The 22253-nt window shown below is 42.7% G+C and overlaps 1 protein-coding gene across 2 annotated transcripts; it reads left to right on the forward strand.

Moving 5' to 3' along the window:
* Positions 1 to 10688: 10688 nt before the first annotated feature.
* ints14 (integrator complex subunit 14) lies at positions 10689 to 19855 on the forward strand. 2 transcript variants are annotated; one of them, XM_039773542.1, is made up of 12 exons: positions 10689 to 10796; positions 11910 to 12140; positions 12242 to 12349; positions 12449 to 12604; positions 12682 to 12800; positions 12882 to 13024; positions 13135 to 13227; positions 13326 to 13470; positions 16432 to 16565; positions 16683 to 16801; positions 19387 to 19452; positions 19534 to 19854. In XM_039773542.1, the coding sequence occupies exons 2-12, from the start codon at positions 11919 to 11921 to the stop codon at positions 19783 to 19785; spliced, it is 1557 nt and encodes a 518-aa protein (XP_039629476.1). In that variant the 5' UTR covers positions 10689 to 10796; positions 11910 to 11918; the 3' UTR covers positions 19786 to 19854. The 2 variants fall into 2 exon arrangements, with proteins under 2 accessions (XP_039629476.1, XP_039629477.1); XM_039773543.1 differs by lacking the exon at positions 10689 to 10796 and adding an exon at positions 10912 to 11009 and having other exon boundaries at positions 19534 to 19855.
* Positions 19856 to 22253: the final 2398 nt, after the last annotated feature.

The raw sequence follows: 22253 nt of genomic DNA on the forward strand, positions 1-22253 counted from the left end.
GGCATCGCGACTGCTCTAAGTGACCATTCAACGTCCACACCTTTACATTCACTTATTGTCAGCGTCGAAGGTGGAAAGCGTCTTTAGTTTTAATTATATTGTGTGGCATCAGGAACAAAAATAAATGCTACATGAAACACGATACAAATTTGCAGAGCAGAAGATGTCCATACTATGTAAACAGTCAGACAAACTATATTGTGAACTGGGAAAAATAAATGTCTGCAGTAAAGCATTGACCCATTTGTCACAATTATTTAGCGGATCTTCTGATGTCAGTGTACTTACCCCAGAAACTTTTTTTTCGGTGTTAATTTCTTAGTGTAAAGCCAAATAAATGTCTTATGAGTGTCAGTTCTTAGCAAATGGCGTAAGGGTATACAAACACCGCACTCCAACCTTGGTCCCTCCATTCCGACAGAAATAATCCAACAAACCCAAAAATGACGCTGCGCGCCCAATTTTTCCCGGGCTCACTCCCCCAATCAGGTGCAGTTGCACATATAAATAATAAAACGTTGTATCAAAATAAAAGTCAAAATAATTGATAAGTAATCACGTAACTAACAGAGCTCTGGAACGATAGATAGATAGATAGATAGATAGATAGATAGATAGATAGATAGATAGATAGATAGATAGATAGATAGATAGATAGATAGATAGATAGATAGATAATACTTTAAGCGAACATTAATAATAGCTGCTAACATCCTACATTAATTTATATTAGACTCGCATCCACTTTTGAGGAAGTGTCCTGCCATCGCTCTTAGTCCCTTATAAACTCATTTTGCGTACCCCACGTTAAAGGTGCTTACGCCAATACACAATAACTTCCCAACAGTGTAGAATGTAGAATTTTTCACCGAATCGCTTCCTAATAGCAGTTAACTAGTTTGTCCTATTCTTCCCCAGTGAAAGTGACCCTCATCTCTCGCATATCCCCAGCGCTTAGTGCCCTGGCTTCAGTATCGCTGACACATTCAAATACGACGTAATCCATAAAAAGCGATCGAAGCCCACTATTCTAGTCAGTGTTATGTCTTCTCGTTGCCGAGTACCCCTACACTCGGTATTCCGGAGTTTTATTCTAAGGTTGTGAAAGGAGTTCAATGACAGCGACCTACCTGAGCTGCAGCTGGGGCCGGATGATCTTCGTAAGATTGTGCTTATAAAGCGCCCCCCTTTCTCTCACTCTCTCTCCTTTCTCAGCGGATCAGGCCACTTGAACCCTTTAAGAGGATTACTTGTCATGTCCCATTTTCTGCATTAAACTTGCTATTCGCCAAATAAAACAGGGACGAGAAGCAGGAATTCATTGGGTTGCAGAAGTTTCCTCGTTTTCTTCTTCACCAAACTGGCTGTCATCCGGAGTTGACCGACTGGACCCCGATTGGAAAATTATTCCCTTTCCTTGTTTAATCCCCGATGTCCTTTTACTGTCCGCCGATTAATCCTCGTGGCGATTATCAGAAAGGTGTAGGACACCTAATGAATGAGGCGGGACCTCAGAGGTTTGGGGAAACTGCGCTTCTTCTCACGTGGATAAGGGGTGGGGTCGCAGATTAGCGCTGAGCAGACTGGTCAGACTCACCAATGGGGCGCAGCTAGAAGTTATCAGGATCGGGTCAGCAGAACAACTGGCAGAGAACACAGCGAACCGAAGCAGACATCATCTCACGAACTGAAATGGGAGCCAACTCCACTGACGGAGGAGGATTTTAATAAGAAATATTACTTCACGGGTCAATGTAGCACGTGAGGAACTGGTGTCCCGGCCAACGTCGATTCTTCCTGAATGCATTTCGACTTTCCCCGATCATCAGCTGGGATACAGAAATCTGTTCAGGCAACCACAGACCTAATAGCATCTCCTCAGTGTGACAAGTCAGTTGGTTTTTACTCTGCTACATACACTCTGTTGCACAAACATCAGAAGGATGCACAATGACGGCTGAGGTTGTTACTGTTATAAATTGGAAGATGCGGCTTTAAATTCTTACCTGGTTAAAGCCGCATCTTGGTTGGTCTTGGGGGGCACTACCTCCCAGAGTGTTCGTGTCTACTTCCCGACCGTGGTACAAAATAAATAGAGATTCTTTCCGGATTCTTCACGTAGTTCTTTAGGAATCAAAAATTGTTTCCCCTATGGCATCGCTCTAAACAAATGCTCTGGCACTGTCATTTTTAAGAGTGCAGGCTGGCAAAATTTTGGGTGTCGGCGTTTTTCTTCAATCATACTGACCCTGATTTACAAACACTCAGATTAAATACAGCTGTCCAACTCCTACTGGCCTTTGAACAGTCGTGTGAAAAAGAACGTACACCCCATGAAAGCAGTTGACTTTTTCATCCTGTTTGAACAGGAAAACATTATATCTTCATGAAAACTGCCTACAGATAAAATTTAATATACTTGAACAAATGACACATCAAACTGATATGGTGTATTCATTCTCACAATGTAAATTAACAAAAATGCAGATTTGACACATGGAAAAAGTAAATCTAACCGTACATTCATCACCATTTCAAATCGATAAAATTAAAATCATATGCTCCAGATTGGCTGCCAACGATTAGAACCTCCTTAGGGAGTGTGCAGGTGGACCCTGCCTTTTTCAAACCACAGATACGGAGGGTCTCTGGTGTCCTCTTCGCTATTGACATGTGTGGTGTCATCATGCCAAGATTAAAAAAGGCCCTCAGAAAGAAGGCTGTGGATGCTTATGAGTCTGGTAAGGAATTTAAAAAAGGTCACCAAATTATCTGAAATCAGTCATTCCACTGTAAGGACAATCCTCTACAAGTAGTGCAGATTTCAGACAACTTCTAATTTGTCCAGAACTGCCCGGCCCAGCAAATTCAGACCATTCTTGTTGTGTCCAGCAAGAGTTCACAATTTAAGAAAAACAAAAATTAATCAATTAATGGAGGTGGCACACCAAAAAAAAAAAGATTGAGTACCCCGACATTGAGACCACATATCCGTCAATAGTCTGCTAGAGTTAAGCATTTGCTTTGAGTTATCAAGCCGTGGGACCGCTATTAGCAGAAACCAAGATTGAAAATGATGTCCAGGTTAATATGGTGGTACTTGACCAGGTGGTACATTTTAGGAGTCTTGGTTTAAAACCCCTTGCTTTAAAATGCCCCTTGTTGGAGTCTGAGTTATGCTCTAAATAGAAGTTTTATAATGAACCCATTTTTGGAGTATACCTACTTTTAAAATGACTATTCGATAGTAATACACGTGCTGGATGACATACAATACATGGGTTCAAAGTCACACCATCATTCTACAGGTGGTCTATACTAGATGAGTTATTGTTGACAGCTCAGCCCACCAGCCCAATCTTTAGCGGTGCTTTACCTCCTTAAACGCTGATGCAGATGTTAATCAATTCTTTATTTTCTAGAGGCCGGCTTCATCACGCTACCCTTCTCCTTGGAATAGGACCAACCTGTATTCCTTAATCTTGCATTTCAGAATTTAACCCCAGAAAACTAAACCTAAAAAATTTCAAAGTGTAGCCTTTTCCCCTTAGACTTTGAATCTGTGTAGTCTTAAACAATGCCGCTTATTGTATTTATTTTGATGTCTGTCCTTATCCTACCCCATCAGGCTGCATCTTTTTCTGTCTGGGGTCTGATCCTGCACTGGCAGCTATAGGGAGAGTGGTCTTCAAATTAACAATGACAGGCATCAGACCAAGAGCTGACTGTTTGATACTAAAAGAAGTCTCCAAGTCCCCCAAAATTTCATTGTAGAATCTGCCACTCTTGTAAAAGTTGGTGTAAAAGTGAAGTCATCTACAATCAGAAAGAGACTACACAAATGTGACCTACATGTGACGTAAAAGAACATCAGAGCAAGACTAGAATTTGATATCGAACATCTTGGCAAAGACCAGCCCTGCTGGAGCAATGCACTCTGGACAGATGAGTCAAAGGTAGAGCTGTTTGGCCATAGATACAGTGGACATGTTTGGCACAAACTAAAGACATCATTTCAGGAGAAGAACTTCATACTGACTGTGAAGCATGGTGGTGAAAGTCTTACAGTTTACGGCTGCTTTGCTGCTTCAGGGCCTGGGCAGCTCACAGTCATCAAGTCAGCTATGAATTCACACCACATCAAAGTGTGCTTGAGGAGAATGCGAGGCCATCTGCCTGAAAGATGAAGTTGAACCAGCAGTGGACCTTTCAACATGATAATAATCTAAAGCACACTAGCAAATCCACCAAGGTATGGCTCAAATAAAACAAATGGAGGGTTACAGACTGGCTTAGTCAAAGCCCTGATTTGAATCCATATTGTGGGGGGATTTGAAAAGGGCAGTACAGTACATAGAAGAAAACCCACAAACATCTTGCAACTGAAGAAGTATTTTCCATGGAAGGGTTGAAGTCATGATGGGGGTCCAGCTCCACAATGCCAGCGGCAGGTGGCAACGAAGAGGCAACGGTGGTAAGGCGCTGTACTCCTACTTACCGCCATGACAAGAAGTCATTTCTTCTAAAGGGGGCAATACCAGCTTCTGAAGAAAAGGGTGCGCTTGCCTTTTCCCCAGTGGGCCATTGCACCTATTGACATTTTTGTTAAACACACAATTGAAAAGCCAAATTGTGCTTGTGGGCAAAACTCCAGGGTTAGCTTTTGAAGCCACTCCATTCCTGATTACCTGTCACTAAGGATCGCTCCTTGTCAAAGCAGGCTGCAGTGTAAAACAGACTGGGGTCTGCGGTGCAACAGGACAGACTCAACAGTCTAACACTGAGGCCCCTTGAAAGTGAGACCCTTCAACAACTGGATTTCAAAGACGATCATTAAGGATTTTGCTGCAGAAACACCAGAATAAAAAGCTTACGAAGGTATGGATGTGTATTTTACTACTGTGCTGTTTGTGTTGTATGTTCATCTTTAGTCCACTGTGAAGACCGGTGGAAGAGACCATGCTGCTCATATTATCTTGTTTGCCACTGTTTCACACCACCATATTGTTAGTCTAAAAGCCAGATTGGTGTTTCAGAATGTGCTGTACATGTCTATGGCCCTTTATATACTGTTGCACTGCTCTGTTAAAAGAATTGGGTGCATCAGGTGCCACTCAGTGATTTGCATTACTTCCTGAAGGTCAAGTACAGAGAGGTGGGACGTTTGTATTAACAGGAAGGTCATCGGGGAGACCCCAAGGTAGTCAGTCTGCCCCTGTACATTACCTTCCTTCCTGGATCAATTCCTCAAATTTACTGGTCGAGAAATGGCTGAATTAAGTGACTCTTTTTTCAAAGTTTCCCTGCAGACTTGGTTTTGCTGCACATAACTGCAGGCAAAAAAAAAAAAAAATAGCCTGGGCACAGCGGTAAATCTTTGTGAAATTAAACTGCCATCAAGCAATTAACCTGTTTATTATTATGTTAGCTACCTTAATAAAATGATACATATCTGTGTATGTGTGTGTCTGTTTGGTTGCCATGTCTTTGTCTTTCCAACAGATGGCATGTCACAAATATTTATAGTAATAAAATGCATTGTCATTCTAACAGATGGCGCATCACCAGCATTAACATTGCTTTTATGAATTCCATACCAAATATTATACAACAGAGATGGTATTGCATTAGTCATTCCAACAGATGGCGTATCACAAACATGTATAGTAATTGTAACCACAAGGGGGTGCCACAAAGTCTTTTGAATTTTCTTCCTTTATAGTCACTCTAGTGTGTACTTAGACCAAAGTATGTGTATGTATTTATTTACTTATTTAGCTACCTACTTATGTATGTATTTATTCAAAGAAATTCTGTAAAAAGTCAAATTTCCCGAGAGTACAAATAAAGTCCTATCTGTCTATCTATCTAACACAATTCTGAGTTCAAATAAAAGGTTTTTATTTGTAATCAACACTTTTCTAATTAAATGTCAGCCAGACTACTCAAAACACCTCCTTCCACCTCCAGTTGACTGCTGCCCCCGACTCTGACTCAGGTAAGGCTGTGGGCTTCCTTTAAACTGGACCCAAGACTGCTTCCAGTATCTCAGGATTGGAGCACTTCTAGGTCAGATAGAAACCCCAGCAGCACCCCCTTGTTGCACCCAAAGACCCCAGCAGGGTTGTACTTCTGGACTCCAAGTCCCATGCCACCCTGCAAGAGTCTCCGCTGGGGTCTCTCCCTGGAGGAACACTGCCACCTGCCACGTGAGGGACTGGACTGCTCCCGACACTCACGTTTACCCAGTCCACTTATTATCGTTCTCTCCATGCCAGGGTGAAGAATGTAAGACTTTCCGGTTGGGTTGAGCCTCAGCTCCCACTGCCCATTAACTGTGGCCTCTCATTCATGCAAGAAATCATCCTCCATCCTGTCTGGGATGCCTGCCCTTCCTCTTGAGCACTTACATAATGCATTTTATTACTCCAAACGTTTGTGCTGCACCATCTGTTGGAATGACAAATGCAATACATTTTATTTCTACATGCATAACAAAAAACATTACAATAAATGGTGCCCTGCAAAATTTTACGCTAAGGTCTCCATTGATTACGTAGACTTCAGTGCATCTTAGATGTGTTTTACAGCTTGTATTTTCATGTTTATATATTGTTATATTTGTGTTTATACTGTAGCCACCAGGGTGAGCAGCAGCACCCCAAACCCAAAACCCCACACAAGCAGACACAGGTACAAGTCTCTGCCACACACAAGGCTTTTATTTCAGACATTTCCCACAGCACAGTACAGCATCAGTAACAATAAACCACAATTATTTTCTTTCTCTCTTCTTCCACTTCCACTTCTCCTCCAGCAAGCTGCGTCCTCCACCTCCCAACGCTGGTGAGGTGGTCCCTTTTCAAGCTGCACCTGGGAGTATGCAGGTGGCCCATTAGCATGATCTGGAAGTACTCTGGGGTGTGGTGAAAGCCCGATAAAAGGGGGCTCACCAATTCCTGCAGCACCCCCTAGTGGCACCTCCAGAACAGGGCTGAGGCCACAAAATCTAAGTCCCTGTGTGCCCTGTGGGAATCCGGGGTACTGTAACAACCCAGGGGGCTGCCACCTAGCGTTCCAGGGGCGATAAGTGTCCTGTGCCCCCCTATTAAAGTGTCCTGCCAGGAAAGGGCCCTGACCATCTGCCACAACACGTTGACACCCCTTGCCCCACATTTTGATGATAATTGCCCGTTTAATCACATTTAGTTTTGGCACAATTAAAGTGTGGTCTTGAATCAAAATGAAACAGAAACAAACACAAAACTGCCACTAAGCAAAATGCAATACGTCTGCTTTGCTTTTACTTATGACATGTGATCTACAGACAAGAATTAAAATTTAGTGCGCCACTGTATTGCATTTTAAACTGATGCGAAAATGGCTTGCTGCAGTGATAAACAATCAGTCATTTGGTCAATGTGTTTTTAATTATTACACAATTAAACTGTGCCAAAACTAAATGGCACACTAACACACACTGATCAGCAATAACATTATGACCACCCACCTAAATAATATTGAGTAGGTCCCTATTTGCTGCCAAAACAGCCCTGACCTGTCGAGGCACGGGCTCCACTAGACCTCTGAAGGTATGCTGTGGTATCAGGCACCAAGCAGATCCTTGAAGTCCTGCAAGTTGAAAGGTGGGACATCCAGCACTTCCCACAGATGCTTGATCGGATTGACATGAGGAGAATTTGGAGGCCAAGTCAACACCTCAAAGTCATTGTTGTGTTCCTCAAATCATTCTTCAACCATTTTTGCAGTGTGGCAGGGCCACTGCCATCAGGGAATACCATTGCATTGAAGGGGTGTACGTGGTCTGCAACAATGTTTAGGTAGGTGGTGCATGCCAAATTAACATCCACATAAATGCCAAGACCCAAGGTTTCCCAGCAGAACATTGCCCAAAGCATCACACTGCCTCCGAAAGCTTGCCTTCTTCCCATAATGCATCCTGGTGTCATGTCTTCCCCAGGTAAGCAATGCACATTCATCCGGCCATCCACATGATGTAAAAGAAAATGTGATTCATCAGACCAGGCCACCACCTTCCATTGCTCCATGGTCCAGTTTTGATGCTCACGTGCATACTGAACAGTAGGCATTTTGGTGGTGGACACAGGTCTGCATGGGTACGCTGACCAGTCTGCGGCTAAGCAGCCCCATAAGCAACAACCTTTGATGCATTGTGCATTCTGACACCTTTCTGTTAGAGCCAGCATTAACATTTTCAGCAATCTGAGCTAAAGTAGGACTTCTATTGGATCCAGCCTTTGACCCAACGTCATCAAAGAGCCCTGGCCGCCAACGACCCTGTCGCCGGTTCACCAGTTCGCCTTCCTTGACCACTGCAAACCAGGCACATCCCACAAGACCTGCCATTTTGGAGATGCTCTGATCCTGTCACCGAGCCATCACAATTTGGTCCTTGCCAATCACTCAAATCCTTAGGTTTGTCAATGTTTTCTGCTTCCAAGACATCCTTGTCAAGGACAAAATGTTCACTTTATGCCTAACATATCTCATTCACTGCAAGGTGCCACTGCAACAGGATACTCCATGTTAGTCACTTCACCTGTCAGTGGTCATAATGTTATAGCTGATCGGTGCCTGTATAACATTTCAACGTATTTAAGAAATTGGATTGCATTTAATTTTGGCACGAATAATCTTTCATTACGTACTTTATAAACAGGGATTTTCTGAAAACGGCGAGCAGGGTCGAATGCCTCTTTTGATTTCTAAGAAGTACGCACATTTTTCCTGTTAAGATAGCTGTGGCCCTTTTGATTTGGCGCAGGCGCACTGATGTGTGATTGCCGTGGCTCTCCTCGTGTTCGCGCATCAGCTTCAGAACACTTCCGTCTCTTCTAGCGCTCTTGTCGAACGTCCGGTCAGTTACGAAAGTTTTGTGTTCAGCTCACACCAAAGAGCACTGCCGTTTCTGGACATAGCACCTAGAGCGCACTCTAGTGGTCAGGGCGCATTACTGCAACCTCATTAGAGAATCCTGTGTTTATTTTGTTTAGAAAAATGTGTCCGGACCGGACCGGAACACAAACAAATGTTTTTGTTGTGCGCCTCTGCAGCGCCTGCACTGTCTGTTCTCTGAACAGCACAATCTGTTGCCGGTAAACGGCCCTGGGTGACGCGACATTTATTTAAACACTCAAAGCAAATGTCCGATTATATTGTTTTATATTATTTTCGCATACTAGAGATGTTTGTTCTTAACGACATACGCAGTCCAACAATAACACGAACTACAACGACAATGATGATGATGACGACAATAATAATAATAGTCAAACTGTTGCATAGAAGAGGCATAGTCATGGAGAAATAAAATTAAACGATCAAAACGGCAAAAGGACTGTAGCTCTTGAGTGAATTGCTAAAAGCGTATTTAACCCAAACTACGATCGTTTCCCAAATGGGCAGACGTTAAAACGTGTGTTAAAATTTGCAAATACTGTCCTCTGTTACTCACCACTGTCTGTGCGATTTGCTCTGGGCACGCTAAAGCAGCTGTGCGTTTTTTGGATAGGTGGATTGCGTTATCTGCATGCACGATCATGCGGTAAGCGGGAATTGTGGTTAAGATTCTTATTTAAAGAAAATCATTATACAGTATTCTCAATTTCACTGAATGTTGTCATGCTAAGTTTTCAGTTTATGTTATTCATTTAAACATATGTATATGTAGAATGTCACCATCAGCAAATGGCACAAATTTGCTGGTGGTTTAAATAGCTAAGTGTAGACATTAAACTACGATTTTAGCAATAAATGAAGTGTTTACTTTTTAAATTCATTTTTGAGATACATTAAAAGCAATAAATAGATACTACTAATACAACCCGATTTCTTCTTATTTTCTGGAATGGCACCCCTCAAGAGCGTACTTTTCTGAGACAGCCATGTAAATTGACGATTGTATAACGCGACTTTCTCAAATTGTAAATTCGATGTCCTAAATACTTTGCTGCCCCCAGTCCTGTCTCTGGGTCTCACTGTACAGGTCAAGCAGCGATGATTCCTCTCAAAGCAAAGGGGCGCCATTTACAACTTCGCCCAGGAAAGCAAAAATCTTAGAATCGGCTCTGCCAAAAAGAATCCTCTTTCACAATATGGGCTTTGAAATAAACACATAGTTCCTGATATTTTGGGAAACTTTACTTAGTATTTTACTTCCTTTTTACTTTCTCGTCAACTTTATTTTTATGCAAAATTCAGGTAACTGGTTACGTTACGCAGCTTGAAAAGTTCATAATTACTTGATATTAACACAAATTATCACACTTCGTTATCAAGTTAAACACATTTGCTCCTTTTTATAATGGTAGCGTTGTGCATAACGATAAGGCAATCACTACAAACAGCAATATTCAAATTTAGCATACCTCGTTTTTTTGTCCCGATACCGCGATGCATATTAGCTAGTGGTGGTAGGCAAACTCAACCCGCATACAAGCAACTTCGATAGAACACTCTCACTCAGTCCTAACTTCCGTGACATAATACTTAGTTTATATTATGTTGCAGTTATAACATTAGCTTCTCTTAGGACAGAAAAATACTAGTACGGGCCCTAAAAAAAATCCCACCGCGGCACACGACCTAAAATGCCAGCATTTCGATGACCCCCACTAGGAACTAAAGTTCGGTACAACTGTTTCCGCTCGAACAAGTTGCGCCGCGGACTACAAGAAAAACACTTGTCCTGAAGCGCGGCGCTGAATCTGCCGATCATTGATTGATTGAATTCCTAACAGTCCAAAGGACCCAAGGTGATATGTTGTAATGGGAAAGGGTGTCTTTCTGCGTCGGGTGCAGTCGGAGGGGTGCAAGGTGCAAACAGTGTGCAGACTCGTACGCTTAGAATTCGCAGTTGACTGCATAATGAACTGCTAGAAAACTGGCCAGTAGTCGGGAAACCGGCGAACTGACGTGTCCAGCTTACGGCTGTACGAAGAATGTTCATCAGTTAGAAGTAGGCAGAGGTATGCTTAGCATATTAGCAAGAGCTGCATGTGTCATTCAGCATGTATGAGTGGACGGAGGATTTAGCAGAATCCTGGAGTGAGTGAGTGAGTGAGTGTTTGTTTGTGCATGTGAGAGAGAGAGGGAGGGAGGTGCGACCAAAAGACCGATCAGAACTGGGGATCGCAGGAGAGGTGGCTCACTTTATATGGAAGATAACTCCTGTCGAAAATAAAAGCAATTTAATATGTTAAATAATTGCATTGCACTGCGCATGCTCGTGTTGCATTTAATGTTGGCGTGGATTGATCGTGTCATAATTATACTAATATCAAATTATGAGCGATTGTTTCCCACTACGGCACAGCAGGTTCGTATCCGTTTAAAAAGCATGCATTTTCAGTCGTGTCCGTTGATTGCATATCATTGGATAAAGCAAAGGAAGCCTATTGCATCTCGCTTAGCAGCTACTCTGAGTTTATTACATTTCAATTCAATCCCATGCATTAATTATCTCAAAACCGAATGTAAGTAAATGACCAATGTAGCGTCCCTGGGCATCTTTCGAAAAGAGTAGGGTGTTTCCCAATTTCCAGGCTAAATTGCCCACCATGGTCTGGGTTTTCTGGTGCCCTGAAGTATCTCAAGTCTCTAATTTTCTATCTTTCTCAACCCATCACCGCCTAACAGCTAATGTTTGGTGAGCGTACTGCATAAATGTTTGCCATCATCGGAGTCGATGCTGCACGTTGGTGGCTTTTTCCCATTGTCTATGTGAAGCGCTTTGATTAGGTTAGAAAAACGCTATAAAAATGTATTTTACTGTTATGACTATTAATTGCATAAAGATAGTCTGGCTTCTTGTCCATTTCTGTTCCCTTGGGCACAGCCCAGAACATTAAAACGTCTTTCTTCTTCAGGCCGCAGCCATGCCGACAGTGGTACTGATGGATGTGTCCCTGTCCATGACTCGCCCGGTGTCCTTGGATGGGGTTGAGGAGTATCAGCGCAAGAATCTGGCTGCTCATGGCCTGACCATGCTGTTTGAACATATGGCAACAAACTACAAGCTGGAGTTCACAGCGCTGGTAGCTTTCTCATCTCTGTGGGAGCTAATGGTCCCCTTCACGCGAGACTACAACACACTGCAGGTGAGTTCCTATCCAGTCATTCCTCAGTTTCAGAGAAAATCTTCTTGTCTGTTTCTGTATGTTTGTCCACAGCGTTCACACTTACCTTTCCTTTGGTGCAGGAAGCCCTGAGCAGCATGGAGGATTATGATAAGACTTGTTTGGAAGCAGCCTTACAGGGTGTGAACAACATTGTCCAGCAGGAGTGGGGTGTATCCTGCCCCTGCCAGGTAAGCCACAGTACAGCCTGTCAGTACCGACCACCAGGGTCAATGTGAGGAGTGGAGTGAGAGCAGTGCTTAATTGTTGATCACACTTGTTTTGGGCAGATTGTTCTAGTTACAGATGGTGCTTTGGGGATTGGTCGAGGCTCGCTGAGACACTCACTAGCCACTCTAAGGCAGCGTGGCGAGGATAAGAAGTTTCCCCTTCCCTTCCCCTTTCCATCCAAGTTGTACATTATGTGCATCGCCAGCCAAGAAGAGGTAGTCACCACACTTGCTGGGGTGGGGCTTTGGACCACTGGGGTACACACTGACCCCATGTCTACCTTTTTCTTCAGCTACAAAGTACAGATGCTCTGGACCTCTTGGAACAACTGATCACCTTAAATGGCAATGAGGGCCAGATTTTCACAGTTGAAGGGCCGCTGTGCTTGAAGAATGTCCAGTCCATGTTTGGGTCAGTATGATTTGGATTGGGTCACAGAAGCAGAACTCTGCCAGGACACTCATACGTTTTCTTTTTTGTGTGTGTATCCAGCAAGTTAATTGACCAGGCGTACTCCCCTTTCCATGCAGTCCTGAGGTGTGGCCACCTGGCATCAGATGTGCAAGTCTTCCCGAGACCAGAGCCTGTGGTCACTGATGAGGAGGTAGACACTATCCAGAAGAATGTCAGTTCAGGTCAGCCTTTGCCTAGGCTCTCTATCTCTCTCTCTCTCCCACCTTATAGTTTTTATCTTTTCTGGTCAACCATAAAATTTCATTCATTTATTTATTTATTTTTTTAACAGAGCTGGATATCGTAGGATTTGTAGAGATAGCTGACATTTCCAGCCCGCCAGTTCTGTCCAGGCACCTAGTTCTGCCCATTGCTGTAAACAAGGGTGAGCAGTGGTAAAGGGGATCTTCCACACTACTGGAAAGAAAGTGGTGATGTACTCGGTTCTGGGAGGCCAGCTGATTACGTTGTGTTTTGTTTCAGAGGGAGATGAGGTGGGCACTGGCATTACTGAAGACACCGAGGATGACAGCTCAGCCAATCAGATAGCTGGGAAGAGTCCCAATTTCTGTGTCCTGCTGCATGGCAGCCTTAAAGTGGAGGGTATGGTGGCCATGGTGCAGCTGGGGTAAGGGTAACCATGAAAGAGGTGTCATATGCTAACACACAGATTCAGTAATGAAACAAAGGAGAAATATGATGGCAAAGTGTCAGATGTAGCAGTTATGGTAAACAAGGGGCTTACTTACGTAGTGTTCAAATGCTATTAAGAGGCCTAACAGAATGTAGGGTTATATACTGCAGCACATTGTGTAGAGTACAAGTGAAAGGAGGTCAGACTTAAGCTTTATAGCATTCTAGTAAGGCCGCACCTAGTGTGCTGTGTGCAGCTTTGATCTCTGGGCTACAAGAAAGACACAGCAATGCTAGCAAAAGTCCAAGGAAGAGCAAATAGGCTGATTCCAGTACTACAGGGTATGAGTTATGAAGAAAATTTAGATGAGTTGAACATTTCAGTTTCAAGCAAACAGAGATAAAGACATGACATGATTGAAGTTTTTACAATTATAGAAGGAATCAGTACAGTAGTTCGTGACTGCTACCTTCAAATGAGTCCTTCAACATGAACTTGGGCACAGAGATGAAAACTTGTTAAGGGTAAATGTCACAAAAACATTAGGTTTTTCTTACACAAAGAACCATAGACACGTGGAATTAATTACCAAGTTGCATGGTGGACAGTAGAACCTTGGGGATCTTCAAAGCACATTATTTTGGAGACATTAGATAAACAGGAATGGTGAGCTTTCTTGGGCCTAATGGCCTGTTCTTGTTAAAATCCTTTCAGTGTTCTAATTTATAATTCAAACATTGGGGAGGACTGGTGTTAATAATTCATGACTTGGATTTCCACAGCCATCTGGCTGACAAGGTGACCCATTGAGAGCAGAAGAGGGAGTTGGAGGTTGCTGCAGGTGCTGCCAATGAAGGTTGTGCTTTTATTTTGTGTAAATGTATGTACACTGATGAGCCAGAACATTACGACCACCTGCCTAATATCCTGTTGCTCCTCCGTGTACCTCTAAAATCCACTGAATCATGGACTCTGTAAGAGGCACCAGGATGTCAGCAGCAGCTTATATAACTTCTGTAAGTTGTGATGTGGAGCTGCAGCAGATTGGATATGCTGTTCCAATACATCTCAGGCATGCTGAATTGGATTAAGATGTTTGGAATTTAGAGGCCAGGGCAACACCTTAAACTCTACATCATGTTCTTCCAAACAATTTGTGAAGTGTGGCAGGGCACATTATCCACCTGAAAAATGCCACCTACATCAGGGAGTACTGTTGCCATGAAGTGGTGTACCTGGTCTGCAGCAATGTTCAGGCAGGTGGTTCACGTCAAATTAACATCCATATGAATGTCCAGCCCAAAGCATCACACTCCCTCCACCGACGTGTTCTTCCTATAGAGCACCCTGATGGCATCTCTTACCCAGGTAAGTGTAGCATATGTACCTGACTGTCCACATGCTGCAACAGAAAACAGGATTCGTTGGACCAGGTTTCATTCTTCTATTGATCCAAGGTCAACTTCCATGTTCAGGTGCAAAGTGTGGACACTTTCAACATTAGACCAGAGTTAGCTTGAGCACTCTGACTCGCCTGGGGCTACACCGTCCCATAACCATCATTAAAATTATCTGTGATTCCTGCCACAGTAGCTATTCTGTTGGTTGATACTGGAACCAACCCTCATTGACCTCTTGTATCAATGAGTCCTGACCACCCAACAACCTGTTGGTGGTTTGTGGCTTTTCTTTCCTCAGACCAATGTTGGTGAGGGCTCAACATGGCTAACTATGAGCACCTCAAGTCTTCTTGTTCCAGAAATACTCTGACCCAATCATCTGGCTATAATGATTTTGGCCTTGTCAAAGTCACTCAGGTCTTTATGCCTGCCTATAACTTCTGCATTCAACAAGTTGAGTACAAGTGTCTATTATCAGTTTACCTTCTAATGCAGGGGTGGGCAGATTCAGTCCTGGGGGGCCGCAGTGGTTGCAGGTTTTTGTTCCAACCCAGTTGCTTAATAAAAAGTAATTATTGCTCAAGTAACACTTCTGCTTCAATTTAGCTGTCTCGCTCATTAAGATTTTGAACGCTTATTGCTTATTTTAGTCTTAAATAGCTGTAGTCTTGGTTTTTAATTGCTCCTTATTAGCAATAAGATGCAAATGACAAAAGAGAACAGCATTTCTCCATTTAGCTTGTTTCCATTTACACCTGTGTGTATTTATCATACACTATTGGATTTAATTAAATACTTGGAAGGAAAGTAAAGAGAAAAAAGTGAAGCACTGAGAATAACTCGTCTGTTTTAGACTTCAAATCATTTGTATGATATCCTTAGAAAGGAAAAAAAAGAATGACTTGACATGGCAGAGTTAAAGCACTAGCAAGCCATGAAATTAAATAATTGACAAGGATTGTTTTTTTTAATTAAGCAACTGGGTTGGAACAAAAACCTGCAACCACTGCGGCCCTCCAGGATTGAATTTGCCCACCCCTGGTCTAATGTATTCCTAACCTTGTTACAAGATAGTCAGTATTGTTTGCTTCATGTGGGAGTGATCATAATGGTTTGGCTCATCAGAGTATGTGTATATGGACACAAATAATTTGCCAATTAAGGCAGTTAAGACAATCCACAAGTTTGCCACAGAAAGGTAAACTTATGGCGCAAGCAGTCATCCTAAACAGCCAAGACATTTTCACACATCCCTCTTCTAATGCTGGATCTCAAGGGTTCAAAAAGTTGTAGCCTTCCTCATTATGTTTTGTTATGTAAATATTAGCCTATGCCCGATGACAAAGAATGAACGAGTAATGGCCAGGATGGAGCATGGTGGAATTAAATTTCCTGTCCACAGCGAGTTTCAGGTTTCATCAGGAGCAAGGATAACATTGCCTTACTACTGCCATTTTGGTGCAGCACATAGTCACATATACAGTAACGTGACAAGCACAATTGTGTCTAATAAAATTCTGAACAGTTTCTGTCTTCTTTCTTTTTTCCTTACCAGGCCTGACTGGTATGGGATGCTGTATTCACAAGCTGATAGCAAAAAGAAGTCCAACCTGATGATGTCACTTTTCGAACCAGGACCCCAGCCACTGTCTTGGCTGGGCAAGGTGGCATTACTTGGGCCAATATCAGGTACAGGGAGCTGAGTGTCAACTTTGTGGGAATGTGTGCAATGTGCCCGTCTTCTCTCATTGGATGTCAGGATTTAAAGTCACACTGCTTCAAAAGCTTTCTTCTTTTTCATGTTAGATGCTAAAGAAAACCCATATGCTGATGATGACAGTAAAAGCCCCTTTCCTCTGCAGCCGAAAAGCAAACGCAGTTACGCACAGAACGTAACAGTGTGGATCAAACCCAGTGGCTTACAGGTAAGGGCGATGTAGTGTGGTCGGCACTAAGGTGGTATTATTGGTTGTATGTGCCATGTTTGTGCCAGTGGTGAGAAATTGCACAGGTTCCCGTTCCTCTTCACACACAGAGCCTCTAAGTCAGTAAGTGGCACTTTAACTCAGCTGGATGAGCTACTACTAACTGACTTAAGGTGTTGGGTTCACAACAAACTCCCTGTGTGAAGGCGTAAAACAGAGAGGGGAAAGAAACGGAGCAATTTTTCAGCAAGGCTGAGGTGAGGAGCCTGCAGCTGTGTGATATGATACTCCCCCAGTTGCAGTTTAGACCAGGGGCTCTCAAACTCTGTCCTGGGGGCCCACTATGGCTGCAGGTTTTTGTTCCAGCCAGATTCCTAATCAGTGACAACACCTGATAGCACTGATCTCATTTAATTAGCTGGTTTTATTTATCTTTTATTCTACATTCAGAGAAGCACAGCAGCATGATTTTTACATTTATAAGAAACTTAGAAATATTTCTGTTTTTGCTATGGATTTAAATGCTTAACTCTCTTTTTATTACATTTCGCCTTTTCTCTGTGCAGTTTGTTCCCTTCATTGAATCTTAATAATGACAATTAAAAACAAGCCAAACAGAAACCCAAGCAAACACTCAATCGTGAAAGGTTGCAACTATTTTAGTGTCAGCCCCACAAAGTACTAAACAACGGATTAATTAAACAATTAGAACACCTGGAAAAGTATTATGACAATTAAGATGAAAATACTGTTAAACAGAAAAAAATACATATAACTGCTTAGTACATTTTAATACTTTTTTTTTTTTTTAACCAAACTTTTCTAATTTGTATATTGTTCCCAAAACAGGGAACCTGGGAAACAGTTCACTTAATTAGCACAGGAGTCCAATTAAAAACAGAGGCTGGTTGGAACAAAAAGCTGCAGCCACAGTGGGCCCCCAGGACCGAGTTTGAGAACCCCTGGTTTAGATGTCAGAGACCCACTTGTTCTAGAGGGAGAGAGATATTCCCTTTAGGTCAACTGGATGAGATGCCTCTTATTGACTCAGAGGCCCCAGGTTCACACCAACGTGAAATGGAAAAGGACGGAAAGTTGAGTGATTTGAGGCTTTTTAGTGGGGTTGATTTGAGGGATCACTTAAAGGAAAAACAACAGGATCGGATGAAATGCCAGTGCAAGAGTTTAGGGGAAGAGGGAATAGGTGTGTTGTGGGATCTACTGCAGAATGAACGAACAGGAGAGAATACCATAGGAGTGGAGGAATAGTGTGATTGTACCCATTTATAAGGAGGAGGGAGACATTCAGGACTGTAGAAACTATAGAGGGGTGAAGCTGATGTTGTACAATGAATATCTGTTGAAAGGGTCATAGAGAGATGGCTTACCATAGAGAGTGAGTCTACCATAGTGGAGGAGCAGTTTGGTTTTATGCCAAGGAGAGAAACAGCTGATGCAGCCTTTGAGTTAAGAAAGCGTATACAGAAGCATTAAGAGGGAAAAAAAAAGGTTTGCATATAGTATTTATCGATTTGGAGAAGAGTTATCATCGAGTGCCATGTCAAGAGTTCTGAAGGTGCATGAGGGAAACCAAAGTACCAGAGAAGTATAAGGATTGTCTAGGATACATATGACGGCGTGAGGACTCCGGGTAAAAGCAGTGTTGGGGTAACAGACAAGATCCCCGATAGAGGAGGTCCGAACCAGGAATCTCCTTTAAGTCTTTACTTTTTTGACGTAGTTATGGATGTGTTGACTCACAAGATAAAAGACCACCAGGTGTAGGCTTCACCACAAAGGAGAAAGTGGAGAGGAAGTTGTAAATATGGAGAAGGGCTTTGGAAGATAAAGGATTGAATATTAATAGGAAGAAACTAATATTTGAGGTTTAATGATGATCAGGATTCAGAAGTTAGTCTGCAGGGAGAGCTATTGAAAAGCGTGAATAAGTTTAATTATGTGGGGCCAGTTGTGACCGAGGTGGAGAATTAGATGCAGAGATATCCCACAAAGTGCAGTGTGGATGGAACATTTAGAAGAAGTTATTAGGAGTATTGTGTGAATGTTAAAGGTGAGTTTTTTAAGACAGTGGTGAGATCAGAGATGATGCATTGAGGTGAGAAATGGGGGCAGTAAGGGAAGCGCAGGAGAAGAAGTGGGATGTGGCAGAAATGAGAATGTCTCAATCAGTTTGTGTGGAGTTACAAAAAAGAACAGAATAAGAAATGAGATAATCAGAGGCACAACAAAGGTTGAAGAGATATCTAAGAAGATACAGGAAGGCAGGTTAAATTTGTGTGGACATGTGATGGGGAGAGTCAATGAATATGTGGGCAAAAGTGTGATGGAAACAGAAGTACAGAGGAAGAGAAAGCAGGACAGGCTGAAGATTAGGTGGGTGGATAAAATAAAAGAAGCTTTGAAGAAAAATGGTTTGACTTGGGATGATGTGCAGCACCATGCTATGTGAAGAAGGCTGATCGAGTACATTGACCCCCCACAGAAGTGGGAAAAGATGAAGAGGAGGAAGAAGACAGCAGACAGCAAGCCCCTGGTAATTTATGTTACTGTTTGTATCTTGACAGACTGATGTGCAGAAAATCCTAAGGAACGCTAGGAAGCTTCCAGAGAAAACACAGACGTTCTATAAGGTGAGTACCAGATCCTGTTTGTGGCAAAATAATTACTATGCCAGGGTGACTAGACATCTTACACTCTTGTTACCGTCACAGGAGCTGAATCGCTTACGAAAGGCGGCCCTGGCTTTCGGATTCTTGGAACTACTGAAAGGTGTGGCAGAGCTGCTGGAGAGAGAATGCACGCTGCTGCCCGACACTGCGCACCCAGACGCTGCCTTCCAGCTTTCTCATGCAGCCCAACAACTGAAATTAGCCAGCACTGGAGACTCCCAGTATGCAGCTTTTCACCAAAACATTATGCCACTTCCCACAGACTTTTCGGGAAGCAGTGGGGACAGGATTTAAAGACTGGCTTGGCCAATTTGTAAATAGTAGTCTATCAAAATTAAATAAATGTTCTTTTTTTTTTTTTAAATTCCATTTTCCCCTAGGGTATTGGGGAGCTCATAGGTTGCTGGCTTCTCATACCCTTGTGCTGAGCTAAAGGGGTCTCCTTTGGTATGAGCCTGGTCCTAACAACAGAGAAGTGCAGACCTATTGAACTTGTGTCTGCATATAGCATAAAAAAAGGGTGGAAGATCAGAGCACCTGGCCAAACACTATCAAAAAAGTGTCCAGTTACGGCCGTGTCATACTTGATGACTTTTCCTGCGATTTTTAGTTGTAAATACATTTACATTTCCAAGTCAGAGGCAGCTGGTGTCATGCTCCCATGAGGCCAGTGGCATAATATGACATGCCTAGTGGCTCACTATAGGGTGGTCCAGATATAATTATGCAATTTTCATTACGCTATAACTTAAGTTTATTACGTAGAAAATCACCCGAAAAATCCCGGACCATCGAGAAGTGTGCAAACTGATGAGATGAATCGTCTTTGCGCCAAACTGGAATCGTCCCCACATAAATCAAAGTCATCCAGATGATCTAGATCTGCATAATTAGATCTGAACCACCCTATACATCTAGTCTGAGATGACAAAATCAAACGGGTTACATTTTTTTTCTTTCTTTACTCACAGGGGTGGTGGGCTTTGTGTGCATGGGAGCTGACAACCAATGAACGCTCATCCAGAAGTCAAATGCACATAATGCAGTGATGAGGGAAAAGAAACAAGGAGGCTTTGGACCTCACCAACAGAAGAGAAGCTTCTCTGTCTGATTTCTCATGTTTTACATACCACAACAGAATAGAAAGAAGAAAAATACTGTAGAATTGAGATTGTGGCTGAACTCGCCATACCCGTTTACCCTTTATACAGGGCCAGCTTCATCTGGCAGCACCTTACTGGCAATCAGATAAAGGGGCAGCCAAGACCGTAGGCACATGGTCACTAAATGTGACATGGCCAGCGTTTTTCAGTTGTGTAAATTGTCATGGTCCAGCAATGAGATCAGCAAATGCAATCGTCAAAACTGACACCCCCATGGCAAGAAGTCATGAGATGTGACATCCTGCTGCTATCCAGTTGCTTTTTGTAGCAAGGGACTGATAGCGATGGAGTAGACTTCAGCTACCCAGGTATCTGTCACAGAAACACAGCCTCACAGTGACGGACGGTTGGAAAGATTTGATTCCTTTTCTTGTGGCTACTGCTAGCTAGTGTAATCCATACGCAAACTGTAGTTCTGTGTGCTTTAAGGTTGCCATACACCTGCTTAGAAAAATACCGATTTTCAAAAATGTTAAGAATATTAAGGTCTGTAATTTCACCTCCAAGCATACAGGTTAAAACTGGTTGTTGACGGGAGATGCAGGCACTCAGGCTTAACAGATGGCTGCTTAGGTTTCATCGCAGCTGTAACCAAATCTGATGATACCCCCATGGAAATTGCAGAATTCATTAAATAGCCTGCCAGCTTAGGAAAAGCAAGAACCATTCTGGGATAGGGTGACTACTCACTAAAGGGCATACAGCTGCACTCCAACTGTAGGTGACCAATATTCTGGAGAAGCTGAAACTGTTTATTGGTTTAATTTATTGCCAGGGTTGTCACCTCAATATTATGAATACTGTGCAAGACAATTGTTGGACTGAAAGTTCAGCTTTCATTGCGAACATAACAAAAAAAAAAAAAACACGATTGCAAGAACAACTGGAAAATTAACGACTGAACAGTCAGCTGGCTGTCCTTCTTTATCGTTTATGGCTGACCGCCTACTCCAGCCACCCCTGCCTGAAACCTCTGGCACACAGAGCCAATGAAATTCTAAAGCAGCAATTATGGGATGTTATCCCTTTCCAGCAAAGGGGACTGAGAAAACTGAGGGAGAAAACTGAGGGTCACTGGCTACTGTAAAAGAAGAGCCGAGATAGGACGCCTTGTTCTAATGGCCAGCAGCATGCCGCCCCTGCCCCTCATTACTCTGTCACCGATACAGAAACTTTATTCTGGCAGCAGTATGGGTGACAGATCTGATGTTTATAGGGTGGTCCAGATCTAATTGTGCAATTTTCATTATGCTATAACTTATTAAGTTTATTACATAGAAAATCACCCGAAAAATCCCGGACTATCAAGATGTGTGCGAACTGACAACATAAAGAATCATCTTCGCGCTGAACTCAAATCGTCCCCGCATAAATCAAAATCATCCAGACGATCTGGATCTGCATAATTAGATCTGGACCACCCTGTATTGGTTTTCCAGAGAACTACACATTAATGACAACCGTTTGTGAAAATACACAAGCTATAACTGTAGTTTTCACATTCTAGACAATGTTGTGGTTTTTCCATTATTATATACAGTGATTAAAAAATCAGAAATGACTTTTGAAGAACAAATCTATACGTTAATATGTTAATCC

Source organism: Polypterus senegalus, chromosome 12 (assembly GCF_016835505.1).
Source record: "Polypterus senegalus isolate Bchr_013 chromosome 12, ASM1683550v1, whole genome shotgun sequence".
Classification (NCBI taxonomy): domain Eukaryota; kingdom Metazoa; phylum Chordata; class Cladistia; order Polypteriformes; family Polypteridae; genus Polypterus; species Polypterus senegalus.